General features: G+C 38.3%; 1 protein-coding gene across 1 annotated transcript in view; it reads right to left on the bottom strand.

Moving 5' to 3' along the window:
* Positions 1 to 539: 539 nt before the first annotated feature.
* Positions 540 to 17318, bottom strand: part of SLC15A1 (solute carrier family 15 member 1) — a 73919-nt gene continuing 57140 nt past the window's right edge. Inside the window, exons 19-23 of the mRNA XM_053665391.1 lie at positions 4214 to 4321; positions 3744 to 3849; positions 2891 to 3034; positions 1685 to 1792; positions 540 to 725 (exon numbers count right to left, since the gene is read on the bottom strand). Of these exons, the coding sequence (XP_053521366.1) occupies positions 540 to 725; positions 1685 to 1792; positions 2891 to 3034; positions 3744 to 3849; positions 4214 to 4321 (652 nt within the window). The remainder of the gene's footprint in view (positions 726 to 1684; positions 1793 to 2890; positions 3035 to 3743; positions 3850 to 4213; positions 4322 to 17318) is intronic.

Here is a 17318-nt window from a genome sequence, read left to right as displayed (position 1 = left end):
TCATTGAGACTCCAAAAATCATTACTGGCTTCTACCTGAGTGACCTTTTGAGTTACACATCATTTAAAAAGGGGTAGGGACTGGAAAAAAAAAGGTAAAGGTATCAGTTAATACTAGCTTATTATACACCATCCTTAAACATATAAATTCACTTTCACATTGTCTTTGGCCTTGCTTAAGATTGTTTTCATACAGTGTTAGAATGCAAACAATATGGAACTTTTGTTATCCTTTCAAAAAATTAAGTTAGTTCAAAATAACTTTATTCGTGCAATAGGAAAGGAGTTAAATGCAGGATAGGCTTTCAGTGCATAAAAGTGTGTGTGTGTGTGTGCATGCATACATTAAAGACTTTTTTCTAAAAGACTTCTTCCAGAGTTTTAGGTTCACTGATGGCTGCTTCAAAAATTCTTTTCTTGGTTTGGTTCATAATTCTGAAGTCTTCCCCATCAGGGGCCATCCAACAGTGTCCTGCCACCTTGGGACAGAAGTCAGAGCATGTTCTTGGCCCAATCCATCCTGCACTGGCTTCCTGACATTCACATCTGTGTCTGTGAGATGGGATCCAATGTGCTATATAGGTTTTCTGGCTTCTTTTTCTTTTCATCCTCATCAAACTGAGCTTCAATCTCTGCTGGATTGATGTAAGTGTAGAATCGAGTCATGATGGCAAAGATTATGCAGACAACCAGAAGCAATGAAGCAAACAGAATGTACTCGGCCCACTTTGAAAGAATTGGAGATGGAGCAGGAAAAAAACAAAAACAATATCAGTTATAGTAGTGTATATAGCACATGTATATTTTCTTGCTATGTCCAGATGGAAGATGTTTTGAAATTAAATTGTTAGGGGAAATTGGCAGGCTTCTGCTATAGATATAGCATGGTCAGTTATCACCACTGATACAGAAGGTCCAGCATTTTGTGAATGCTCAAGGATTCTAACATTTTTCTAACAACACTGGAATGTAGAAACATGAAACTCTGGGAAGACAACACAAAATTTCTAAGAAACTCAAGTCTTAAGGTACATAGTCAGCCCCTAAAAGGATGGAGACCAAGAGAACGCCAGGTACTTGAAAGAAAAAGAATATGCTGAACTGTTTGAAGTTAAGAGCCCCTGTTATCCTTTGGCAGTACCTTGAGGTCATAAGCATGCTCTGAGGGGACCCAGTAGAAGATGTAATGAAACTGATGGGGTGGAGTACGGGATAACTCCCTTATGGGGTAGATATGCTGATATGCTGAAGGAGAGAATTTAAGCATCATAAAAAGCACTTACTTTATTTTAGCTGGAAAAATCACAACAATCTTTAGAATGGCTTTAACTTTAGTAGCTATGACAGCTTCTGGATAACATTTCTAGTTAGGGACTATTAATTTACATTCATTGAAGCTAGGAAAGATCTTTTCTTTGCTAGTAAATGACATTAGGGTATATGTATGTTAATCCAATCTGGTTATTTTGGTTGTCACTTTTCAACTGCATAACTCCCAGTGGAAATAAGAAGAATCAGTACATGCTCGGCCATAAGACCACTTGGTAACCACCCTATTTGGGCAGTCTGGCAGTTTTATTCAGCCAGTAGCTGAGATGACCATGTATATATAGATGGCTAGGGAGGAACATCATAATGACCACTGATAGATAAGACAAAGGTACATCTCCTTTTCTACCTCATACCTGTTCACTGAACTGGCCTGCTCCTGCCACAATCAGCACAATGATGTTGCCAACTGCCACTGTCAACAGCCATCCTGCTTGAAGAACTGACTTCATGTTGGAAGGAGCCTGAGGAAGCAAAGCAAAGAGAATCCCAATCCAGATCTCAACCTCAGCAGGAGAATACAACTCACCAATTCATTTAATTAAGCTCTCATGCTAAAAATGCGCATTAAAAGTCAAGCTGACTTGAATGTAAAAGAGATAATTGCTTTGGTAGCAAGATACTCTAAATTTTCAAGTTGTACAAACATGCAAGAAGCCCTTGTTTTCCCCTCTCCACACACTTGCAAAGTTTCCATCCTAGTTAAACAGACAACTCTACAAATGAACTGATTCTATTTCTGCAGAAGAGTTTCCAAGTAAAGATATCCAGTGTGACACCCCCCACCACCCCATGGAGGCTGCTGTCTGGAGGCTGCAAGTTTGCTCTTCTGTGAGCTTCCCTTACCACATCACCAAAACCTCTCTTCAAACTCTTGTTATCTGTGTTATATCATCTCCTTTATTAGACTGAGGTGACCACAGAAAGGGTTTATCCAGTTCATATTTACAATTTTTAGTGAAAATTTGAAGGTACTAGATATTATGGGGATATAATTACTATAACTGTAGCTTTGATAAAATCATTCACAAATTAAACTCTACAAAAGGTATCAGCAAGATTTGCCTCATAGTATATATACATAAAGTAATAGCTTTTTAATGTTTAAAATCTAGGCCTTAGTCAGTATGTTTATTAGGAGCTATAGAGAGACCTCAAATGGACCTTAAAGATAATGAGAACACAAACCTGGAAATGAACACTGTTATGAATTGTTGAAACCATTTGGTTGCTTCAGAATACAGACGTACCTGACTATCATGACCTTTGTAACCATTGTTAATACAACTTTTCCTACTAGGAGTATAAACCTCTGTGTATGACTGTGGGAATGTAGACATGTGTAATATATGCACTCATGAAATTAAACAGTAATATTCATAGTCAATATAAAGACAAGGCATGGTGACCTCAAAAACATTGTTTGGTTGAATATACCATAATGTTTTCTAGAATTATTTTACATTATAAATATATGGCTAACCCAGATTTAAATGAAGGCCCTGCAGCATTTTGAAGGCTGAGGTTTAGAGGAAGGGTCATAAAACCAATGAAGAAGAAACCTGAGAATATGAGAACTCCAATCCTGTGACAGAGAAAACCACCTCCCCACAAGTGATGAGGAAATACTGTGGGATTTGCAGGGCCATGCTAACTGAATTGGGTGAAATATCTTCAAATTCTTTCAGTTCAGGGCAGCCATCACCCTAAATCAATAAAACAAAAGTGAGAAAAATAAATTAAAATCAAAATTGCTTCTAAAGTAAAAATTGTTCTAACTAGCAAGCTGAGTTTTGATTCTAGGGTTATGTCATATGATTTATCAAGTACACATTTTCAATGTAAATACACAACATTGTGTTTTATACTTGTGATGAGATAGCCATGATGGAATTTGAAAATATGTTCACTAGCGTTTTCCCCTTAAATAAGGGAGTAGATTGGCAGTCAGTTTTGTTCAAAACATTGCCATCTCTGTGAACTAAAAGTATGAAATACTGGTCAATGTGAACTGTTAGTGAGTTCAGTTTTATTCTAATTGTGAACTTCAGTCAATGTTAAGTAAAGACTTGGTGGTAAACTTAATTAATTCTAAGGCAGGGGTGTCAAACTCATTTTCACTGGGGGTCACGTCAGCCTCGTGGTTGCTTTCAAAGGGCCAAAATAGTTTTAGGATTGTATAAAGGTAACTACTACTTAACTGTTAAGGAGTTAAAATTACACTCGGCCCTTTGAAGGCAACCATGAGGCTGATGTGGCCCCCAGTGAAAATGAATTTGATACCCCTGTTCTAAAACCATTTAAAATACAGATCCTAATAATAATTTATATCATGACCATGTCCTAGGTGTTTGTGAGGACTCAGGTGAAGAAAGTTTGAGAAGCACTTCTGATTTGATTGAACAGGTTACTAACCTTCTTGATGATTACATAGGTATATGCACTACCAAAACCAAGGTTGGTTGTAAAAGTATTGCTGCAGTTACTTGGAATCCCTGAGAAGCTTAGTGTGATGTTTTTTCTATGGAAAGAAAGAATAATATAGGTTAACATTCTAGGTATTAAAAGCTTCAATATATTCAGAGACATGAAAACATGGAACAGATGAAGAGTGTCCAGAGGCGAGGGTAGAGGGGGATAATGGTGGACAGAAAAGGAAGGGAATAGTCAAAGAACATGTATAAATGACCCATGGACATGGACAACAGTGTGAGGAGTGACTGTGGGAGCAAGGGAATGAGCTGGGCAGAGGAGGACAAAGGGGGAAAAATTCAGACAACTGTAATAGAATAACAATAAAAAAATTTTAAAGCTTCAATATAGTGTTTAAAAAATGACTTGATGTCCTTGAACTTTGGAACAAACTGTCTAGTATAGGTACTTACATGCCAGAAGAAAAAAACTGATATATGCTGGCATTGTGGCTGGTGACATGTTCATATACTTTCCCATCCACTGTGGCATTGAAGCTCTCACCGAAAGCATTTACAAATCTGAAACAGAAAACAGGAATCTGTCTTGTGACTGGACTAAGGAATTCTCAATCAGCTCTAAATCACAGCACCTGAAGAGGGCTATACTTCCTATTAGAAGGAACTGAAGATGTTTACTCTAGAAATCATCTAGATTTCTAGGATGGCAACAGTTAACCAGGATGGCAATCTTCTAAAAAATCTAAAAGATTTCTAGAGGAAGGGCAGAAAATATACAACCCCAGGCTTGCCCTTGCTCACCCATTCATGAGAACACACCTAAAATTTTAATGTAATTAAATACCAGGAACTGTTCTAAGTACTTTGTAACTAGGAACTGTTTCAAGGATGTTTGGGATGTTAAATATGGACTGAAACAGGTATTGATCTCTTTCCCTTCAAGAAGATAGATATGCCATTGTGTTCCTTGCTTCATGAGCTTTAGAGCTAAAGTGGTGGAGGACAAAAAGCAGAAATTGATCGGAACTTATTAATTAAACTCAGGTCCTCACATCCTTAGGCATTCAGCGTGTTGTAGTTTGATAGGTAATTAGTATAGGAAAGTGAACCTGATATGTGTCCCAAGTAACCCAATAGGTAGAATTAATACTGCCCCAAATACTCAAAGCTGCCTTTATCAGAGATTAGAATGAACCACTCAAAAGAGACAGTGGGAAGAATATGAATTTAGGAGCTTGGGCCTGGGGCCTGGGGCCTGCCTTTGTAGCTTAAAAGACTGAATAAATCTCACCGTAAGGCTAGAGTACCATACTAGAGTACTATTATCTTCCTGACATACATCTCAGCCTGTATAAGAAATCAAAAAGAATAAAATAATCTGAAAAAAGGAACATCATACATATCAGACGTGTTTTAAACAATAGAAAATAGAGCATATCCAACACAATCTGAGTGCTTTGAAGGGTGAGGAGAACAGAGATCCAAGGTCTCTTATGCTCTATTAATTGTGATCAGGCCCAGTCAGTCCTTGTTAAAGCTCAAGTTAGCTTAGGCTGCTTACAAGTGCCAGGATCTAAGGCTACAAAGTGATCATGGAATGAGGTATGGAAATGGGAATCAGCTGAGAAAATGAGAAGATGGGACCAGTTCCTTAAAAAATAACCAAGGCACCTAGAGGTTGGTTCCTTCTCATTCTTTTAAATGGCTTTGTGAGATAAATTTACATACAACAAAACTCATCCATTTAAAGTATACAATTCAGTGACTTTAGTACATCCACAGGGTTGTGCAACCATCACAACAATCTAATTCTCATCACTCCAAAGAGAAATGCAAACTCATTAGCAGTGACTCTCCATGGCCCCTCCCCCAGTCCATGGCAACCATTAATCTGCTCTGTGTGTACGGATTTGATATCAGTACCTTATTCCTTTTTAAGGCTGAATAATAATCCAATGTATGGATAGGCCCCAGTTTGTTTATCACTTGATGGCCATTTGAGTTGTTTCCACATTTTGTCTATTGTGAGTAATACTGCTATGAACATTCATCTAGAAGTTTTTGGGTAGACATATGTTTTCATTTCTTTGGGTTTTCATTTCTTAAGAGTGAAATTGCTAGATCATGTGGTAATACTATGTTTAACATTTTGAGGAACAGTTCTTCAAAGTGGCTGCATCACTTTACATTTCCATCAGCAGTTTTCAAAAATTCCAATTTAACCACATCCACATCCTCACCAACAGTTGTTATTGTATAATTTTTTTAAAAAAAAATAGAGCCTAATAGTTTGAAGTGGTATCTCATTATGGTTTTGATTTTTATTTGTCAAATTATAATCATCTGTAAATTAAAATTTTGTCGTTAAAATTTTGTCATCTGTATAGTCATTAAAATTAATGATTTTAAGAAACTTTTCATGTTTTTTTTGCCATCTGTATATAACCCCCCTGTTCAGACAGCTCACATAGAGTCTGTCATATGATTCTTGCTCTAATATTATTATAAATAATAGCTGTTCTATACAACTGTAAATACTTCACAACCCATCTCCCGGATCTTAGCCCACTTGACAGGTTCCTGAATTCTATTACTGTAGTGATTAACTCTATTTGCTCACACACTACACCTATTTACTATTCTTTACTCTCACCTTACCTCAAAATCTGACTGCCCTGCAACCTCACTGCTTTCTAGATACAACTCACAAGCCTTCCCTCCTCAACAAGAGACTTATCTTATGTCCATTCTTTCTTAAAAGTGGCAAGTTGGGTGAAGATTACGGTTAACACTATATATAGCCTAAAGATCTTCTATCTCTTCTCTACTGGCTGTAACTGTAAATATCATAAAACACTCTTCTGCTGTCATAAACCATTTTGCCTCCCCCTCCAACTGATCACATACACACACCGAAAAAAAGGGAGTAGGTGGAAGCCGAGAACATCAAGATACCTGAAGGAGACTGCACCACTGAATTTCACAGGTATTCTACCACAGAAGTTCACGCCATAAACCCAGGGAGTCAGAACAGATCAATTTAAGAAGCTGAGGCAAACAAGAAGAGTCTCATAAATAATGGGAAGACAAAGAAACAGTCCCCAAATGAAAGAAAAGGAGGAAGCCTCAGAAAGAATGTTGGATGAAATAGAGGCAAGTCAGCTATCAGATATTGAATTCAAAGCACTGGTTATCAGGAAATTCAAAGAGCTCACAATAAGCTACCAGAAACTACAGGGGGACCTATGATGAACTCTCCACAAACTATATCGACATGAAAAAGGAAATAGAAACTATCAGCAAAGGCCAAGAGGAAATGAAGAGTACAATTACTGAACTGAAGAACACAGTGGAAGGTATCAAAAGCAGGATCAATGAAGCAGAAGATCGGATCAGCGAGTTGGAGGACAAAGCAGAAAAAAAAACTCCCAGGAAGAGCAAGAAAAGGAAAAGAGGCTCAGAAAGAATGAAGAGGGATTAAGAATAATGCAAGACAATATGAAACGTATTAATATCCAAATAATAGGAATACCAGAAGAAGAAGAAGAAGAACAAGGGATAGAAAACCTATTTGAAAGAGTAATGAAGTAATGATGGAAACTTTCCCTAATTTGATGAGAGAAAAAGTCACACAAATCCAGGAATCACAGCGAGTCTCAATAAAGAGGAACCCAAACAGGCCTACTTCAAAACACATCATCATTGAAATGGCAAAATTACAAGACAAAGAGAGAATCTTAAAGGCAGCAATGGAGAAAAAGGAAGTAACCTATAAGGGAGCCCCAAAAAGGTTAGCAACTGACTTCTCAATGGAAACACTCCAAGCAAGAAGAGAATGGCAAGGAATATTCCAAGTAATGAGAGCCAGAGGACTACAACCAAGGCTACTTTACCCAGCAAGGCTCTCAATCAAGATAGAAGGCCAAATAAAGAGCTTCCAAGACAAAAGAAGTTTAAAAGAATACACCTCCACCAAACCAGCTCTACAAGAAATACTAAAAGGACTGCTTTAAGGAAAGGAAGGAAAAGAGACAGACAGAGAGGAACACAGGTACAAAAATGGCAATGAATAAGTTCTTATCAATAATAACCTTAAATGTTAATGGACTGAATGCTCCAATCAAAAGACATAGAATAGCTGAATGGATGAGAAAGTATGACCCACACGTATGCTGCTTACAAGAGACCCACCTCAGGACAAAAGAACATCACAGACTAAAGGTGAAGGGCTGGAAACAAATTTTCCAAGCAAACGGACAAGAAAAAAAAAATCTGGGGTAGCAATTCTCATATCAGACAAAATAGACTTCAAAAAAAAAGGGCCATAAAGACAGACCCAGAAGGTCACTTCATAATACTCAAGGGAAGAATCCACCAAGAAGACATTAACATTGTAAATATATATGCACCCAACATAGGACCACCCAAATATGTAAAGAAAATCTTAGAGGACTTCAAGAAAGATACTCACAGCAACACAATTATAGTAGGGGGCTTTAACACCCCACTGTCAAAAATGGACAGATCTTCCAAACAAAATATCAACAAAGATATTGTGGCATTAAACAACACCCTAGAAGAAATGGACTTAATGGACATATACACAGGCCTTCATCACAAAGAAGCCAAATACACATTCTTTTCAAATGCACATGGAACATTTCCAAAGATAGACCACATGATAGGACATAAAACAAGCCTCAACAAATTCAACAAAATTGAAATCATACCAAGCATTTTCTCTGACCACAAGAAACTGAAATTGGAAACCAACCCCAAAGGAAAAAACCCAAAACACCCAAAATCATGGAGACTCAATGGCATGCTATGAAACAACAAATGGGTCAAGAATGAAATTAGGAAAGGAACCAAAAAGTTTCTTGAAACAAATGAAAACTAACTCACAACAACCCAGAACTTATGGGACACTGTGAAGGCAGTCCTGAGAGATAAGTTCATAGCAATACAGGCCTGTCTAAAAAAAGATAGAAACATTTCAAACAAACAACCTAACCCTGCGCCTACAAGAACTGGAGAAACAACAACAAAGACAGCCCAGAGCCAGTAGAAGGAAGGAAATAACCAAGATCAGAGCAGAATTAAATGACATAAAGACTAAAAGCACAATTCTAAAAATCAATGAATCCAGGAGCTGGTTTTTAGAAAAGATAAACAAAATCGACAAGCCATTAAGTAGGCTCATCAAGAAAAGAAGAGAGAGGACACAAATAAACACAATCAGAAATGAAAGAGGAGAGATTACAACTGATACAACATAAATAGAAGGGATTGTAAGAAGTTACTATGAAGAACTGTATGCCAAGAAATTTGAAAACCTAGCAGAAATGGACACATTTCTAGAAAAATATAATCTTCTAAAACTCAATGAAAAAGAAGCAGAAAACCTGAACAGACCAATAACAGCAGATGAAATTGAAGCAGTAATAAAAAAACTCCCATCACACAAAAGCCCTGGACCAGATGGTTTCACAGGAGAATTCTACAAGCATTTAAAGAAGAGCTAACCCCTATTCTGCACACCCTATTCTAAAAAATCCAAAATGATGGAAGACTCCCAAACTCTTTATGAAGCCAGCATTATCCTAATTCCAAAACCAGATAGAGGCACAACAAAGAAAGAAAACTTCAGGCCAATATAGCTGATGAACATAGATGCTAAAATCTTCAACATAATATTGGCAAATCGCATCCAACAATACATCAAAAAGATCATCCACCAGGACCAAGTCGGATTCATCCCAGGGATGCAAGTTTGGTTCAATATTCACAAATCAGTAAATGTAATACATCGCATAAACAAAAGCAAAGACAAAAACCATATGATCATATCAATAGATGAAAAAAAAAGCTTTTGATAAGGTACAACACCCATTTATGATAAAGGCACTCAGCAAAGTGGGAATAGAGGGAGCATTCCTCAATATAATAAAGGCCATATATGAGGGACGTACATCCAACCTCATACTCAATGGGTATAAACTAAAATAGTTTCCACTAAGATCAGGAACAAGACAAGGATGTCCACTTCACCACTTCTATTCAATATAGTATTGGAAGTTTTAGCCACAGCGATCAGACAAAGAAAAGGAAATAAAAGGCATCCAAGTCAGAAAGGAGGAAACAAAACTGTCATTGTTTGCAGAGACATGATAGTGTACATGGAAAATCCTATAGACTCCAACAAAAAACTGCTCAACCTAATAAATGAGTTTGGCAAAACAGCGGGTTACAAAGTCAATATTCAGAAATCAAAGACATTTTTGTATACTTACAATGAATCAGGAGAAGCAGAAATCAAGAAAAAATCCCATTTGATATAGCAAAAAGAAAAATAAAATACCTAGAAATAAAACTAACCAAGGAGGTAAAAGACCTGTATGCAGAAAACTACACAACATTGAAGAAAGAAATCAAGGAAGACACAAAGAAATGGAAACATATACCGTGGTCATGGATGGGAAGAATTAACATCATGAAAATGTCCATACTACCCAAAGCAATTTACAGATTCAGTGCAATACCTATTAAAGTACGAATGACATACTTCACAGACAGAGAACAAACACTTCAAAAATTTATATGGAACCATAAATGACCCCAAATACCAGCTGCAATTTTGAGAAAGAAGAACAAAGTAGGAGGGATCACAATACGTGATACCAAACTGTATTACAAGGCCACTGTAATCAAAACACCCTAATACTGACATAAAAACAGGCACATAGACCAATGGAACAGAACAGAGAGCCCAGAAACAAACCCAACTCTCTACAGCCAATTAATATTTGACAAAGGGAGCAGTAACATAAAATGGACTAATAATAGCCTCTTCAGCAAATGGTGTTGGGAGAACTGGACAGCTATGTGCAAAAACAATGAAACTTGAGCACCAACTTACACCATACACCAAAATAAATTCAAGGTGGATAAAAAACTTAAATATAAACTGTGACACCCTTAAGGTCCCAGAGGAGAACATTGGCAAGAAAATCTCAGATATTTCAGACAGCAACTTTTTTAGTGATATGTCCCCTAGTACAAAGGACATAAAGGAAAGAATAAACAAATGGGATCTCATCAAAATTAAAAGCTTTTGCACGGCTAAAGAAAACAGTATTAAAATAAAAAGAGAACCAACTGTTTGGGAAAACGTATTTGCCAATGATACTTCAGACAAAGTTTTAATCTCCAAAATATACAAAGAACTTACATGACTCCACTCTAAGAAGACAAGTAACCCAATTAAAAAATGGGGAAAGGACTTGAATAGACACTTCTCCAAGGAGGACATACAGAGGATCCAGAGACACATGAAAAGATGCTCAATATCACTAGCTATCAGAGAGATGCGAATTAAAACCAGAATGGGATACCACCTTACACTAGTCAGAATGACCATCGTAAACAAAGCAACAAACAACAACTGTTGGAGAGGTTGTGGGGAAAAGGGAACCCTAGTTCACTGTTGGTGGGATTGCAGACTGGTACAACCACTATGGAAAACAGTATGGAACTTTCTCAGGAAACTAAAAGTGAATCTGCCTTTTAACCCAGCAATTCCACTGTTGGGATTTTATCCTAAGAACCCTGAAGCACCAATCCAAAGGAACCTGTGCACCCCAATGTTCATAGCAGCACAATTTACAATAGCCAAGAGTTGGAAGCAACCTAGGTGCCCATCGTAAATGAATGGATCAAAAAACTATAGTACATTTACACAATGAAAGTCTATGCAGCAGAAAGAAAGAAAGAGCTCCTACCCTTTGCAACTGCATGGATGGAACTGGAAAGCATTATGCTGAGTGAAATAAGCCAGGTGTTGAAAGAGAAATACCATATGATCTCACCTTTAACAGGAAGCTAAACAACAAAACAAACAAGCAAGGAAAATATGACCAAAGACACTGAAATAGAGAACAGGCTGACAGGGACCAGAGGGGAGAGAATTTAAGGGGAAAAGGGGAAGGATTCACAGGAATAAGTATAAAGGGCACATGAACAAAAACTAAGGCAGGGGATGGGGAAATGGGAGGGAGGTGGGGAGCACTGGGAGGGTGGGCTGGGATAAGAGTATAAGACAGAAAACTGTACTTGAAAAATAATTAAATAAATTTAAAAAAAAGAATTCTTTATGCAGCATCCAGCAGAAGTAATGTCTTCTTGAGTGTGTTTGGTAGGGTAATAACATGGGTGTAGTAATTTATAGTTTTAATTTGAACATTTCACCTAAAATGTCATATGGTGTGCTTGAGTATTATATTGATATGTTACAGAATTACATGCTCATGATTTTGAAATAAGAGATTTGATAATAAAAAGGTTTATTATTTGTGCCAGACCCTGTATGTTCAGAATATAAGTCTCTCATCAGATCTATGATTTGCAGATATTTTTTCTTATTCTGTGAGTTGTTTTTTCACTTTTCTGATGATATCATTTGTAGCACAGAAGTTTTCATTTTGATTAAGTCCAAGCTAGTGTTATTTTTTCTGTTGCTTGTGTTTTTGTTTCATACCTAAGAAACCATTACTAAACCCAGATCACAAACATTTATTCCTGTTATTCTTCTACATTTTACTATATTAATTATGTTAGGTTTATGATCCATTGAGTTAATTTTTGTGCATGGTATCAGGCCAGGAAAATCTAACTTTACTCCTCTACATGTGAATTTCCAGTTGTTTTAGCTATTTTTGTTGAAATTTTACTTTTTAAATGAACGTTTCTTTTTGAATCTACTTAAAGCCAAAAGTAGATTCAATCTACTTTTTGAATCTACTTATGTCTCACCCTCACTCCTTCCTTAAAGTATTTTTATCAGTAGGACAGGATTGAAATAAACCTAACTTAAAACCAGGATTCTGCATAGCTTTTCTTCAACTCTTAAAATTGAGATTTTTAAAAGAAACTAATGAAGCATACATTCACATTATCTATACTAATTATGTCTGTACCTATAATGAATAAAAATATTTGTAAAATATTGTTTGTTTACTTTTCTCATTTTTTATATTTATTTGTATTACTATGAGGTACATATTAATTTGGTACAGTTATATGTTGGTTATATGTACAAATTTATAAAGAATGCAATATTCATCCATTGTGGTTGTGTGCTCAAAATATTTTCTTTTTTTTTTTTAATTAAATAAATTTATTTATTTTTTTGAATTGTTTATGCTGTTACAGTTGTTCTATTCCCCCCTTCATTCCCCTCCACCCTGCCCCCCCAACCCCCTCATTACCCCCCCTTTAGCTTATGTCCATGTGTCTCAAGTCCTTTAGGTTCTGTATTTCCTATACTATTCTTGCCCCCCCCCATCTATTTTCTATCTACTGTCTATGCTACTTGTTTTCTGTACCTTCTCTCCCCGTCTTCTCCTCCCACTCCCCTGTTGCTAACCCTCCTTGAGATCTTCATTTCTATGTTTCCACTCCTGATCTAGCTGTCCTTTTAGTTTGCTTTCGTTTTAGGTGTGGTTGTTATTAACTGTGAGCTTGTTGTCCTTTCACTGTTCATGTTTCTTTAACTTGTTTTTCTTAGATAAGTCCCTTTAACATTTCATATAATAAGGGCTTGGTGATGATGAACTCCTTGAATTTGGTCTTATCTGAGAAGCACCTTATCTGTCCTTCCGTTCTAAATGAAAGTTTTGCTGGATAGAGCAATCTTGGTTGTAGGTCTTTAGTTTTCATGACTTGGAATATTTCTTTCCAGCCCCTTCTTGCCTGTAAGGTCTCTTTTGAGAAATCTGCTGACAGCCTGATGGGGACTCCTTTGTAGGTGATTGTCCCCTTAGCTCTTGCTGCTTCCAGGATTCTCTCCTTCGTTTTAATTTTGGCTAATGTAATTATGATATGCCTTGGTGTGTTTCTTCTTGAGTCCAACTTTTTTGGTACTCTCTGGGCTTCTTGGATTTCTTGGAAGTCTGTTTCCTTTGCCAGATTGGGGAAATTTTCTTTCATTATTTGTTCAAATAGTTTTTCCACTGGTGGTTGTGTCTTTCCCCCTTCTGGTACCCCTATAATTCGGATATTGGAGCGTTTATAGATGTCCTGGAAGTTCCTAAGCTTCTCCTCATTTTTCTGAATTCTTATTTCTTCATTCCTTTCTGATTGATCATTTTTTTCTTCCTTCTGGTTCACTCCATTGAGTTGAGTCACAGTTTTTTTTTCATCTCTATGGGTTTCCTGTGGAATTCCATTCATTTCCCTTAATTTAGCCTTCATATGTTTCTCTAATTTGTGGCTATAGTCCACCAGATCTGTGAGGAAGCTGACGACCAGTGTTTTAAACTGTGCATCTGAGAGATTTGCTATTTCTTCGTCACTTAGATTTATCTCCGGGACTTTGAGGACCCCCTGCGACATTTTTGGTCTGTTCTGGCCTTTTAAGTGAGAGAAGCGGCGCCTTGGAGTCCCAGGTCGCTGGGTTGTGACGCTGTATGTGGGGGCGTGGTCAGAGCGGGGAAAATGGCGCCGCCGCCGCAGCCGGTCCCACCGCTCACTCCCTCACCCGCGCGTAACCGGGCACCCACAGTCAACTCGCTGCCACCGCCTCCCCACTGACTCCTCCGTAGTCACTCCCCCGGTGGGCTGCTCACTAGGTCCAATCCTGGGTTTGGAACCCGTGCGACTGGATTCGCGCGTCTGGATTCCGCGCCCGCGCCCGGGTCGATCGAGTTCTCCTTTGTAACTCCTCACCCGCTGCCCGCCGGTTTCGCCCCTTACCGGCCGGGCCGAAGAATTTGTTGTTTGCGGACTTCCGAAAAGTCGCGCGTCTGGATTCCGCGCCCGCGCCCGGGTCGATCGAGTTCTCCTTTGTAACTCCTCACCCGCTGCCCGCCGGTTTCGCCCCTTACTGGTCGGGTCGAAGAATTTGTTGATTGCGGACTTCCGAAAAGTTCAGTTTTCCGTGTTCTGGTTGTGTTTTCTGATGCTAATATTTAGTTGTCCTTAAACTTGGTTGTGAGAGGAGGCAGGCACATCCACCTTAAACCTCCATCTTGGCGGAAGTCTCAAAATATTTTCATTGAATATGATGAAAGGCCTAAAGACCACTTCCCTAGAGAAACACTGACATGTAGACAAAGAAACACATGAATGTAGATTGTGGAATTGTTTGGAAAAATGTGAAAAGCCTAAATTTTCTTGAAGGAGAAATGGACAAATTGTGGTATGCCCATACAATAAACTATTATACAGTGGATGTCAATATGGCTAAACATTAAAAAATTTTTATAATATGGTTTATATTATTGCAGAATGACATATACACATGACAATACCAATTATTTTAAAATATGCTCATAGTGTTTATAGACATGTACATATGTAGTAATATCTAATGTCAAAAAATGCATAAGATAGAAGGATCCAGGATGGTAGTAGAATAAATGGAAGATACACTTACCTCATACCAGGGTGAAACTGGAGTTACAACTAAATTATAGAGCAAACAATCTGAATAACCAATAAAAGACTAGTTGAAGAGAAGTCTTATAACCAAGGATTTACAGAAGAAGCCACATCAAGATTGGTGGGGAGAGTGGAGATGTGAAAACAGCTGGCTGCTCTTTCACCCATGGGCAGTGATTGAGATTCCAAAAGGATATCTCAGCTATGGAGTCCCACCTGAGAAATGTGGGATTTCGGCCCCAAGCTGGGCTCCCCAGTCTACAGCACCAGAGCCAAGAAGAGGCACCCACATAACATCTGGCAATGAAAATCAGTGGGGATTCTGTCTACCAGGGAGAGACAGAAGTCTGCTAGAGACACAGGTGCCCTCTTAAAGGGAAATGTACAAAATCTCATTTATAGCCCTTCACCCTACACTCTGCTGGAGGGACCCTAGAGTCACATGAGTAGAGACTGGGGTTTGTGGCTCTTGGGGAGAGCTGAAGGGAGCTACTGGAATCCCTGAGCTGAGTTCTTCTCCCACACCACAGATGACAACTTTCTCAGGTGGAGCACTCCCCTCTATACAGCATCAGATTGGGGGAGTGCAATAGCCTTATCCTCTGGACCCCCTGCTGCCCATCCATGTGGAGTTTGCATCCTGCCAAGGACTCAGCTGCTTGGGTCAGGGTGCAGAAATCTGAACTGAGGGGGTGTCAGTGATTGAGTTGTGTGACTTTGGGGTGAGAGCTATTTCCTACATCTTCCCTTGAAACTGACTGGTACCTCTCCTTTACAGAAAATCCACAAGCCCAACCCCATGGCTCCATCCCCCATGACTTCTGGAGGCCCTGCCCTGCTGAGGGCTGGGAAGAATCCAGGACAGATCGAATTGTGTGGCTCTTGGCTGGGGACTACTCTCTTTACCTTCTCACAAGCCTTACTGGCACTTCCCCCTCATGGGAGATGAATTAGCTGCCCCCACTGCTGAGATCAGGCTCTGAGAAAAAGTTAGGACAGACTGAGTTGTGTGGCTCTAGGATGGGGGCCTTATTTCCTCTGTATGCCTGACCAGTGCACAGCTCTCTATTTACATGGTCAAATCTTGGTCTCTTTGGGCCTGATAAACTCTGCTGGCCTCACCCTGACAACTATAGCAGATTTACCTAACACACAGAAAGAAACACAGAGAGGTAGCCAAAATGGGTAGACAAAGAAACCTATCCCAAATGAAAGAACAAGAGAAATCTCCAGAAATAGACCTAAAAGAAATGGAGTTAAGCAATGTATCACATAGAGTTTAGAAAAAATGGCTATAAGGATGCTCAAAGAAACTTAATAGAACTACAAGGTACTTAGTGGGAACTACACGATTTCCTTGAAAAAGGACACAGTAACCATAAAAACCAGTCAGAAATGAAGAATACTATTTCTGAAATGAAGAATACACTAGACAGGTTGGATAAAGTAGAAAACTGAATGAGCAATTTGGAAGATAAGGTAGAAAAAATAATCAGAGCAGAAAAAAAAAAGAAGATAGTTTAAGGGCTCTTTGAGACAACCTGAAGTGAACATTTGCATCACAAGGGAACCAGAAGAAGAAGAGAGAGAGAGCAAGAGATCAAGAACCTATTTGAAGAAAGAATTACCAAAACCTTCCCTAACTTGGTGAAGGAAAAAACATACAAGTTCAGGGAGTACAGAGTTCCAAACAAGATGAACCCAAAGAGGCCCACACCAAGATATTTTTAATACATCATGTTTAAAATGGCACAGGTTAAAAACAAAGAGAAAATCTTAAAAGCAGCAAGAGAAAGACAGTTACTTACAAGGGAGCTCTCATAAGACTGACAGCTGATTTCTCAACAGAAACTTTTCAGGCCAGAAAAGATTGGCATGAAATATTCAAAGTGATGAAAAGCATTGACCTATGACCAAGATTACTTTACCCAGTAAGACTATCATTTAAAATTGAAGGAGAAAATCTAAAGGAGTTTGTTACCACCAAACCAGTATTACAAGTAATGTTAAAGGAAGAAGGAGGAGGAGGAAAAAACCCACATCAGAGGAAATAATTAAAACAGTAAAATAGCAATAAATATGTACCTATCAATAATCACTTTAAATGTAAAGGCTTAAA

The sequence above is a fragment of the Artibeus jamaicensis genome, unplaced genomic scaffold (assembly GCF_021234435.1).
Source record: "Artibeus jamaicensis isolate MK-2021 breed Jamaican fruit bat unplaced genomic scaffold, CSHL_Jam_final contig_410, whole genome shotgun sequence".
Taxonomy (NCBI): Eukaryota; Metazoa; Chordata; class Mammalia; order Chiroptera; family Phyllostomidae; genus Artibeus; species Artibeus jamaicensis.
Note: the sequence above shows the minus strand (reverse complement) of the source record. Positions and strands in the feature narration are given on the sequence as shown.